Source organism: Oncorhynchus mykiss, chromosome 27 (assembly GCF_057628025.1).
Source record: "Oncorhynchus mykiss isolate SJ-2025 chromosome 27, ASM5762802v1, whole genome shotgun sequence".
In the NCBI taxonomy this organism is placed as follows: Eukaryota; Metazoa; Chordata; class Actinopteri; order Salmoniformes; family Salmonidae; genus Oncorhynchus; species Oncorhynchus mykiss.
Window position 1 is genome coordinate 21,051,407 of NC_143048.1, and position 12,171 is coordinate 21,063,577.

At 39.7% G+C, this 12,171-nt stretch overlaps 1 protein-coding gene across 1 annotated transcript; it reads left to right on the top strand.

The window, feature by feature from the left end:
* The first annotated feature begins 2,672 nt into the window (after positions 1–2,672).
* LOC110507712 (protein NipSnap homolog 2) lies at positions 2,673–11,359 on the top strand. The gene is made up of 10 exons (XM_021587911.3): positions 2,673–3,014; positions 4,939–5,078; positions 5,305–5,350; positions 6,412–6,506; positions 7,548–7,618; positions 7,903–8,043; positions 8,347–8,378; positions 9,378–9,472; positions 9,661–9,744; positions 9,848–11,359. The coding sequence occupies exons 1-10, from the start codon at positions 2,893–2,895 to the stop codon at positions 9,910–9,912; spliced, it is 891 nt and encodes a 296-aa protein (XP_021443586.1). The 5' UTR covers positions 2,673–2,892; the 3' UTR covers positions 9,913–11,359.
* Positions 11,360–12,171: the final 812 nt, after the last annotated feature.

Genomic DNA, 12,171 nt, shown 5'->3' on the forward strand with positions numbered 1-12,171 from the left:
AATGTAATTCTTCTTTAGATCAGTATGAAACTTTGCACACCATCTTGTGGACAACATATAAATTATACCTTGAGTCCTATCTCAATGCATGGCACTTTTCTTGTATTTCAAAGATTATGAGAAAAACAAATGTTCAAAGCATGTTTTTTTATTTGTATAATCTTTTACCAGATCTAATGTGTTATATTCTCTTACATTAATTTCACATTTCCACAAACTTCAAAGTGTTTCCTTTCAAATGGTATGAAGAATATGCATATCCTTGCTTCAGGTCTTGAGCTACAGGCAGTTTGATTTGGGTATGTAATTTTAGGCAGAAATTGAAAAAATGGGTTTGATCATTAATTTAGACAAGGAGGTCAGTCAATAGGAAAAATTTCAAGAACTTTGAAAGTTTATTCAAGTGCAGTCACAAAAACAATCAAGTGCTATGATGAAACTGGCTCTCTTGAGGACCGCCACAGGAAAGGAAGACCCAGAGTTACCTCTGCTGCAGAGGATTGCAGCCCAAATAAATGCTTCACAGAGTTCAAGTAACAGACACATCTCAACATCAGCCGTTCAGAGGAGACTGCGTGAATCAGGCCTTGAGGGTCGAATTGCTGCAAATAAAACCATTACTAAAGGACACCAATAAGAAGAAGAGACTTTCTTGAGCCAAGAAACTTGATCAATGGACATTAGACTGGTGGAAATCTGTCCTTTGGTCTGATGAGTCCAAATTTGAATTTTTTGGTTCCAACCGCCGTGTTTTTGTGAGACGCAGAGTAGGTGAACGGATGATCTCCGCATGTGCGGTTCCCACCATAAAGCATGGAGGAGGAGGTGTGATGGTGCTTTTCTGGTGACAGGATCTGTGATTTATTTTGAATTCAAGGCACACTTAACCAGCATGGCTACCACAGCATTCTGTAGCTATACGACATCCCATCTGGTTTGCGCTTAGTGGGACTATCATTTGTTTTTCAACAAGACAATGACCCAACACACCTCCAGGCTGTGTAAGGGCTATTTGACCAAGAAGGAGAGTGATGGAGTGCTGCATCAGATGACCTGGTCTTCACAACCTCAACCCAATTGAGATGGTTTGGGATGAGTTGGACCGCAGAGTGAAGGAAAAGCCGCCAACAAGTGCTCAGCATATGTGGGAACTCCTTTAAGATGGTTGGAAAAGCATTCCAGGTAAAGCTGATTGAGAGAATGCCAAGAGTGTGCAAAGCTGTCATCAGGCAAATGGTGGTTCTCTTTGATTTAGTTCATATTGCAACTCAAACAAATGACAGAATGGATGACATACTGACTGACTGAACTGAATGAAGGATGAATTAAATGATCAAATAAGTTTGAATGATGAGTTGCACACATCATGCATGCTCTGCACTTTATTTGGCTAGTAAGCAAATAAGCCTACATTAGGGTATAATGACTATGGCTGCATGCATCCAGAAGGGGATCTTCTAAGGCTGAGGGGTGCTTTTCTGAAGACGAATGCTGCTGTGGTGCTGCATGGAGATCACAAGCTCTTCAACTGGGCAGCAGTGACATGCTGGAGGGAATAGCCCATACGGAGACGACCTAAGACCACAGCTAGCAGAGTTATTGTAAAGTGTGGCAATAAACTTATGCCAGACTTAGACTACATTTAACCTCTCCCTTGTTCATTTCAAAGTCCATATGTTCATGACCGGATTCAAATAAATCATGTCAAATTATTTTAAATTCATATTAACCCCTCCTACAGAATATGCTTTGGCAAGATTTTGAGTGATTAAATAAATGTGAAATATTCTATACAAAAACATTTTGAGTAGAAAAGACTCCAGTGGTCATACATAATTTGTAGATTTACCAAACATATATTATTCTATGTACACCTAGCAAACTGAAACTGTCCCTGTTGTAGGCATAATACAACTAGTGCTGTCTAGACAACAAATACATTACATTAGCTACCTAAATGTGAAGTAAATTCAATTCAGAAGTAATAGAGAATTGAGACTTATAACTTGAAAACGTGCAGGACAACTCTTTCCGGTTTCCCTGACTTCCGTTTGTTTTATACTGTTAGGCTTGTTCGTGTAGCACTCCTCACAGGCAGTGTGGTGTACAGCTTTTTTTGTTGGTGAGATGAAACTGCCAAAACTCTGAAAGGTATTATTGTACATCAGAATTGCAACACAAGGTTTGTTCAAGCCTAAAATGTTAGTCTGTAATCATAACATGGTTTTTGTATGCTCACAGATTAAATTTCACATTTATGTTTCACACATGGCTTTTCTTGCGATCCGAATGATACGTACCTTCAACCTTTTGGCAGCTATCTGGCTCCATAGCTTCATCTCTGGTTTTAGCCAGAGGTTGTTCTGGATCCAGTTTGCTTGCCTTGAGTTTGACATGTAGAGAACGTCATTCCCGTCAACTGATGTGAACTGTCTTGGAGGCACGGGAATTTAGAACAGGCATGTCATCAAAGATGTTAGATTGCATGAATAAAGTCTTCAATTTATCCCCAATCATAGAAAAGAAGGTAGAAATATTCAGTCAAGCAAAAAAAAGAAGTGAAGTCTACAAAGAAGAGGAACACACACATGCTCCATTTCATGGTTCTATGGAAAAACTAACAAAACTAGTACCGAGGACAAGTGGTCCTCCACTGTTCACACCATTAATTTGTTGGTGTTTTACTACCGCCTGGTGGCTACATTATAGACTCACAGACTCCACTTTGTTTTTGCATGGAGGACAGGGGTGTATTCATTATGGAAACCGTTTATCGTTTAATAGCCAAACAGAAGCAAACAGAGTAAAACGAGAGTTTCTTTTGAACAAATTCGGGTACGTCCCTCCCCGTTTGCTTCCGTTTAAGAAACGTTTTGCAACCGAATCGGCGTAATGAATACGCTCCAGTGTTATCAATGGAAAATGGCGACCCGAGTCCTTCAGAGATTTGGCAATGGCCTGAATCAGGCTAAAAACACGGCCCAGTCGACAGGACAGATCTTCGTTTTAAGCAGGTGTGACTATTATTACTTTGCACGTTTAAAGCGTTGGGGTTCTGACTTTTGTTTCATTGACGATTTTTGAGAATAGAGGTTCCTACTGACTCGTCTATGCTGCAAGTGTGCAGGAGTGAACCTGAAAAAGTGACTGTTAGCAAGCTAGCATAAATAGCTAGCCAGTCAACTATTGGCATGTAGTCGATTTTATAAACTACAAATTAGTGCAACTTCTAATTTGAGCTATTCTAAAATGGTTAAACTGTTGAAGTTAATACACAGCATATCCAGTTACTAGTGTACTTGTCTGTCTAATAGGGAATTATTATTACACTTGCTCAAGGTCATTATTATAAAGCTAGGGCTACTGTTGTGGATAAACACTACATGACCAAAAGTTTGTGGACACGTGCTCGAACATCTCGTTCCATTAATATGAAGTTTGTCCCCCCTTTACTGCTATAACAGCCTCTACTCTTCTGGGAAGTTTTTTCACTAGATGTTTGAAAATTGCTGTGGGGACTTCCATTCAGCCACAAGAGCATTAGTGAGGTTGAGCACTAATGTTGGGCAAATAGTCCCGGCTCACAGTCGGTGTTCCAATTCATCCCAAAAGTGTTCGATGGAGTTGAGGTCAGGGCTCTGTGCAGGCCAGTCAAGTTCTTCCACACCGATCTCGACAAACCATTTCTGTATGAACCTCGCTTTGTGCACTGGGACATTGTCATGCTGAAACAGGAAAGAGCCTTCCCCAAATTGTTGCCACAAAGTTGGAAGCATAGAATTGTCTAGAATGTTGTTGTAAGCTGTAGCGTTAAGATTTCCCTAAAGCGGAACTAAGGGGCCTAACCCGAACCATGGGAAAAAAAAAAAAAAAAAGCCCTCCACCAAACCTTACAGTTGGCACTATGCATTGGGGCAGGTAGCGTTCTCCTGGCATCCGCCAAACCCAGATTAGTCCGTCGGACTGCCAGCTGGTGAAGTGTGATTCATCACTCCAGAGAACACGTTTCCACTGCTCCAGAGTCCAATGGCGGCGAGCTTTACACGCTTTGCATTGCGCATGGTGATCTTAGGCTTGTGTGTGGCAGCTCGGCCATGGAAACCCATTTCATGAAGCTCCTGACGTACAGTTCTTGTGCTGACGTTGCTTCCAGAGTCAATTTAGAACTTGGTAGTGAGTGTTGCAACGAGGACAGACGATTTATACTCGCTTCAGCACTCAACTGTCCTGTTCTGAGCTTGTGTGGCCTAACACTTTGCGTTGTTGCTCCTAGATGTTTTCACTTCACAATAACAGCACTTACAGTTGACCGGGGCAGCTCTAGCAGGGAAGAAATTTGATGAACTGACTCTGATGGTGCCACGTTGAAAGTTACCGAGCTCTTCAGTAAGGCCATTCTACTGCTAATGTTTGTCTATGGAGATTGCATGGACGTGTGCTCAATTTTATACACCTGTTAGCAACCGGTGTGGCTGAAATACCCGAATCCACTCATTTGAAAGGGTGTCCACATTCTTTTGTATATGTAGTGTAGCTTACTGTATTTTACATGACATAAGTATGTTACTACATCGACATTTATTTACCTTATAACGTCAACATTAGCCAATGATATATCATTTGTATTTTAATACTGGTGCAGCAGGGGTGTTCTGTGGCTAGCTGTAACTGTCACTGCTTATTGTTTACTTTGTGAAACAGCCAGGTACATGCAAGAACTGGCACTGCATGTAGGAGACCAGTGTGCATTTTCTCAAACATTGTGTGAGCTTAGGCAACAACATCATGTTACTGTTATTATTCTGCATGGGCAGATCTGACTTCAGCTCACTACTCAGCAGTGAAATCCTTTGCTGCAGGAATAGATGAGTCACTAACTTCATAAGATGTCTCCGTTCACATATGTATTAACACTACCATCTGTATTTTTTTCTCCAGGGGCTTGTCGGCATCAAACCATAGGAATCGTGAAGATAGCTGGTTCAAGTCACTATTTGTGCGTAAAGTTGATCCCAGAAAGGATGCCCACTCCCACTTGCTTACCAAGAATGAGGAAAGCAACCTCTACAAAATCCAGTGTAAGTTGTTCTTTACTGTAACTTGTTTACTTCAATTCCAAATGACTTTTTATATTTTAGAATTGAGTGCAGTGTAATAACTATAGTGTAAGTATAATGTAGAAATTAGTAATTACAATACTTGTTTCACTGTACTTACGGACCTTGACTGTAATGTAAAGTGTGACCAATTTAACCCCTTCCAACACAGAGGCCACTATGTCTAATAGAGCTTGTTCTGTTACAGTCCATAATGTGAAGCCAGAGTGCCTGGATGCCTACAACCAGCTTTGGTAAGTAGTATGGACCCTGTTCAGTCTAGTCCTTTATACCTAAAGCCCCTCAAATGGGGCGGCAGGGTAGCCTAGTGGTTAGAGTGTTGGACTAGTTCAAACCCCCGAGCTGACAAGGTACACATCTGTCATTCTGCCCCTGAACAGGCAGTTAACCCACTAGGCCGTCATTGAAAATAAGAATTTGTTCTTAACTGACTTGCCTAGTTAAATAAAGGTAAAAAAAAAAAAAATTAAATAGTAGCCGTACTGAGGGTAGTACCGTCCCAAATTATTGTTTCATTTGGTTGTTGAGTATGTGTGATATAAAGTAAAAAGTAGTAGTGGTGATATTATGGCTGGTGTCACCAGTGGGTTGTGCATGTGAAAACATGTGTTTTTGGAACATTTCACGTGATCACATTAACTTCACATAAGATCATGTGAAATTCATGTGTTTTTTGCATAAGGGCAGAGTTTAGACAAAATGTTTTATTCCTGTGATGCAATTGATATACTGGCATGACAACGCTGTGTAGAATAATTTATCTATGCTCATACTTAAGATGACTCAGTCATAATACCTTTTACTTATCATAGAATCTGCACAACTGGTTTAGACACAACACACAGCCAAAATGCCTATTTTAAACATTTGGGATGGGGATTGTTATAGAACATTTATATTTAGCTTGGAAGTATATGTTGAAATCCTAAGAGAAATCTGACAAGAAAGCTGCAGTGGTGTCAGTGCTAACGTCAAATGATTGCATCCAGGCATCAACAATAACAGTTAAACTGTTATAGTTATAATAATGGTCATATTATATATCATACAAGTATTATTATTAGGGGAAGGCGAAAGGTGGCACCTAGTCAGTTGCAGAACTGAACACATTCAACCAAAATGTGTCTTCCGCATTTAACCCAACCTCTATGAATCAGATTCAAGGGCAGAACAGCAGGTTTTTCCAGCTTGACGGCTCAGGGATTTGAACAAGCAAGCTTTCGGTTACTGGCCAAACGCTCTTAACCGCTAGGCTCCCTAGTAGAATATGTTTGTTATTGCTTTCCCTTGACAGTGAGGAGACCCTGCCATCTATCCATAATGATAAGTACTATCCCTGTGAGCTGGTGGGTACCTGGAACACCTGGTATGGAGAGCAGGACCAGGCTGGTAAGAATGCTGGCAGCAGAGCACACACTAGTTGAAATGCACATACACTTCGAATTGACACACCTGCAGGGATAGGAAAACTTAGTTTAGGAGATATGGGCTTCATTGAACCAGTTTTGCTAATTTTCCTCATGAGATGATGATTCAATTAAGTTGGTGTTACACCTACCTGGCAATAATAACAAAAGCCTGCAAACATTAGTGCTGAGCAATTAACCTAAATGTTGGTTATTTTTTGTTTTTTAAACAACTAATTGACCGACGTTGGTTCAATTATTAGAATTCCATTTCGTTAGGTTTTTAGAGACAATCAGATCCAGCCCAAACTGTGCAATGTAGTAGGGAGTTGTAGTTTCCAACAGGCCAATATTGTACATGGTTTAGTCCTTAAAATGTGGTAGTTAACTACAATGACCATAATCCATTGTGCATATACTTGGCTGGTCTCTGATTCTTTTACGCCTGCTACAGAAGAGAGAATGTGTGATCATGAGGGGATATAGAGAGCAGCTGTTGCTTCGCGAGGTATCGCCCTAAAAATACATGAACTACGTGATTAATAGTTGATATTCAGCAGTCATAAAAGTATGCCTTGTTTACTTTGAAGAACTACAAAATAGTGATTTTGGCAGACAGCATAGGCAGCAGCGCTATAGAGATGAGATGTTTACTTGGAATTAAATAAAGTCATCATATGTTATATACACAACAACTGAAATAATTTATTCAAGTAAAGTCATGTCAATAAATGTTTATTAAGGGATAAGCATTAATGGACAGTCACTACTACCATCATAGGACTTTTATGAATTGTTTATCCTGTGTTACAGCAATTAATCGAAAGCAAAATCGAAAACCGTGATTTGTGTTGCCTAACCCTAGCCTACCCATGTCATGTTCACACATGTTGCCAATAGTTCCCTGGCTGTTAGTTTTGCATTACTGAAATAATGCCCTTACACTTCAGAAGGATTATGGATATGTCTCTGAATATGCGTATTATTGCTTTGCAAATAATGGCTGGTGTGTGTGTTTTTCCAGTCCATATGTGGCGGTATAGAGGAGGTTACCCAGCTCTGACCGAGGTCATGAGCAAACTCAGGCAGAACAAGGTAACCAAAATGTTCCATGACTGTCATTTCCTCCCCGGCAGCATCTAGAAGCCTTCACTTTGAATATAGTAGTCTTGAATATAGCTTCATATGCTAGTATTGTCTGAGGTCGCCTTTCACATTAACTCATATGGTGGCTAAGCTTCCTCCCGAAGATCTACTGGGTGTGCTGGCTTTTGCTCCAGCCCTACTATAACCCCTGGCTTATAATCTACAGCTAATGAACCCTTCCCTAGATAGACAGTGAGGGATCAGATTTGCTTATTGATGTGAGGTTGACACAGGAGTTCATGAAGTACCGGGAGGAGAGAGGAAAGATGCTGTTGTCTCGTAGGAACCAACTGCTCCTGGAGTTCAGCTTCTGGAATGAGCCCATTCCCAGGAAGGGACCCAACATCTACGAGCTCAGGTCCTACCAGCTCCGAGTGAGTACTGAGTGACTGAACCTCATTAACCATAGCACTACTAGGGGTTTAGTTTAGGATGGTGCTACATTGCTGAATAAATATGAATCACTACCAGATGATACAAAGGGTGGGCAATTGTTGACATGGACATTGGAGAGTTTGTGTAGGTTCTATGGAAACATTATGCTAAAAAATGTAGGTCTATATTGCAATCTATGTGAAAGGGCCATTATGATTCATTTTTAATCTTGGAGGAAATTGTCACACATTTATATTCCTGTGAAATACAAAAACTTTTTTTCTCATGTTTTCTTTTTTCAGCCTGGCACCATGATTGAGTGGGGTAATTACTGGTAAGGCAACCTGATTACATTTGAATTTCTCATCTTTACTTACAGCATATAGATTATTTTTAGCTTGAAACTTCCTTCCCCATTTTCTCATTAGTAAGAGCTATTCCACTGAGAGACGCTATTTTGATACTCTGTTGTTAGATCCCAGAGTGCACAGGGAGATTCTACTGCTGTCCTTGCTATTTTCAGATTAAATTTAGTTGTTTACTTTCAACAGGAGCCTATGAGCCTGGATGATTCCATTCTCTCAGGTTTATGTTGAAAACATTTTTGTTCCTTTATGACAAATATTCAATATTTCAATATTAATTCATTGTTCTGAATTCTTCAAACTTGTCTGCCAAAATAAGTTTAATTTGTGATTTGTGCATACTCTCTCTGATTATTTGGTTCAGTAATTGATCAGAATTACTCATTCTAATTGGGGGGAAAAAGTCATGCCACATTGTTAAAGCAACATGAAATGCTGACAACGGGAATTAAGTCAGTATGATTTGGCTAATCAAAATAACTGTACATGATTGTAATTTATATGATTGTATATACTATGACTAATGGGACTGGTTCAGAGCCAATAATGACATTTCTCCAACCCCACACCGTACAATTAGCAGTCTCGATGCATGAGTACATCCAATCCAACTAATCCTGGCACTGTGCAGCTACTGTCTGTATAGCCAACCAGTTCTGCTATGATAGTTTTAAAGCAAGTTCAATCAAACAGTATGAATAATAACATTTGTTGGTCAAATTATCATCAGTGGTTGAGACACCACATGGACAGTAGCCCATTATAATTGTATATGGCAGCTGTGCTTGACTCTTTGACAGGACATCATGACAAATAATATGTTCTTAATTGAATAATTGTATAAATAAAATTTAAATGGATATAACAAATCATCTGCATGGGGTGGCCTTCAGCCAATGTGAAGAAGATGAAGCATTGGTTGTGGGAAAGTGTTGTGACTGTTTTGATTGGCCTGTTGTTTTCCCAAGGGCCAGAGCTATTGGCTACCGCCAGCACAACAGTGAGGCTGTGGGAGGGTTCTTCTCCCAAATCGGAAACCTCTACATGGTGCACCACCTCTGGGGTGAGGCCAGGCAGATGAGCTTTATCGCTCTTCTCTCCTTTCCTCCAGTCTCGTTCATTCACACAGATCTAACATTCATGTAGCGTCTCATACTAGGTTTTTAGGCTATCTTATAGACAAGGCTGTTATTCTTTTTCTAAAAGAAGACTAACATTCATTTTATAATAGTGCTTCATTGTTGATTTCAGCTTACAAAGACCTTGAGGCCAGAGAAGCCACAAGGAATGCAGCTTGGCAACATGAGGGTTGGGATGAGGTTGTGTATTATACAGGTGAGCAAAATCAGTTGTTATGAAGTGTACTTTCACATAGCGTGCACATTTTTTAAGGATGAAATACTTTGAACTCTCCTCTGATCTTGTATCTCTGTTGCAGTTCCTCTCATTCAGCACATGGACTCTAGAATCATGATCCCAATGAAGGCTTCCCCACTGCAGTAACCTATGAGAGAACACAGAAGGCCGAACGCCAAGCCTCACCGGTTTTTAAATGTAACAAAAAGTCAAAAATCTCACTGCCGTGGTCTCAACCTCTTCATTATTGTTGCCAACTAACTACCCTCCGATTTGATTTGACTTTTACTTGACCCATTTCTGACTTTGTACCAGCAAGCAATATTTGGTACTTTAAAAACATCACTGAGACACAGGTGGTTAAAGTATCATCGTATCCCATATTGAGTCTGTGGGCTAAAACACTCTTTCCATAATTGGAAGATCTGTAAGGCAATGGCACAAGAGCTCACAACTGCTTTTTTGTTTTTGGGAGACAAGATGGGAAAAATCAGAATATTGAAACCTCCTGATAGTGGTTGGGTGGAGAACTGATGTCCAACATACTGGGTCATATTAACACTGGTCACATTGCCACAGTTGATCTAGTCTATTTTTACAACCAAAATGCTGTTTTGAAAGAGAGCTAGCCTAGCAGTGTGTTCTGTTTGCAGTGAATAAGAATTGAGCTTTGGGCAACTATGGCATGACTTGACAAAAAAATCACGATAGATGCACAATGTGTGATTTTGTGGTTATTTCGTTTATTTAATGTAAATATTGAATAAATATATAAATCATATTGTTAAATTGCTAAATCAAGCTTTTGGGTGAAATCTGATTTAAAAATGTTACTGACTCAAACAGAGCGCTAGAAAAACTGGTAAAATGGTATAAGTGAATTGTTACTGTATTTTGTCAGCGGAGAGAATATCTACTAAATAGTCAAATATTGAAACTTAATTGAAGTGAAGGCATTGAGCGTGAACATTATTTATTGGAATCATTTGTGTATTAGTATTGTGCTGTTAGACATTTAGTGCACTGTTGGAGCTAGAAACACAAGCATTTTGCTGCACCTGCTTTAACATCTGCTGATCTCTGTACGTGACAAACTTTGATTTATTTGAGAACTGGTATGAATACAGAGCTAAAGCCATGCCTATTTTAACCCTAAATATCCTCTGAGTTTTTAAAGGAAATGTATTGATTGCAATTGTGGGCATTCTCTCCCCATTTTTTTCCCATCATCTGCATTAAGCTTGTGTTTTTGATGTACTGGTATAGTGAACATGGCTTGTATTATCTGCATGTCCAGTTTTTCCAGACATGTTTTATCAGATTTAACATGTTTCCGGTTGGGCATAATGAATAGCCTATTCCGTAAACATTTGATCTAATACTGTCATGGAACATTTGTGTGCCCAGGTACAACTACCAATGTACTGAAATGAAAATCTAATTGTGGAGTCATGCTGCTACTCATTGTGAATTTAAAGAGGTTTCAGTGTTGGTAGTAGCATGCCTCATCCTAGTTTTATTCCCTGATTTACAGGGTATTTATGGCAAAGGTGGCAAGAATGTCAGCACATAAATAAAGTTATTCAAAGAGAAACTGTGGTAATGCTGCTCTTTGTTGCCAGATTATGTGCTAACCAGTACAGTGTGAGAGTTACAGTGAGCTCCAAAAGTATTGGGATAGTGACACAGTTTGATTGTTTTGGCTCTGTACTCCAGTGCTTTGGATTTGAAATTATATGGATATAAGATTAAAGTGCAGACTAATTTGAGGGTATTTTCATCCATATCGAGTGAAGCATATAGAAATTACAGCACTTTTTCTACAATGTCCCTCCCCATTATAGGGGACCAAAAGTATTTGGACAAATTCACTTACAGTGCCTTGCGAAAGTATTCGGCCCCCTTGAACTTTGCGACCTTTTGCCACATTTCAGGCTTCAAACATAAAGATATAAAACTGTATTTTTTTGTGAAGAATCAACAACAAGTGGGACACAATCATGAAGTGGAACGACATTTATTGGATATTTCAAACTTTTTTAACAAATCAAAAACTGAAAAATTGGGCGTGCTGTAGGTGTTCATACCAAGAGTCCTAAGCTTGGTGAAGAGCTTGGAGGGGATAATGGTGAACACTGAGCTGTAGTCAATGAAGAGCATTCTCACATAGGTATTCCTCTTATCTAGGTGGGTGAGGGCAGTGTGGAGAGCAATTGAGATCCGAGTTATTTATGGATCTGTTGGGGCGGTATACAAATTGGAGTGGGTCTAGGGTGGCAAAGTTAATGTGTGCCATAACCAGCCTCTCAAAGCACTTCATGATTACAGAAGTGAGTGCTACAGGGTGGTAGTAATTGTGGCATTAGAGTTCTTAGGAACAGGGATGCTTGTGGTCATCTTAAAATG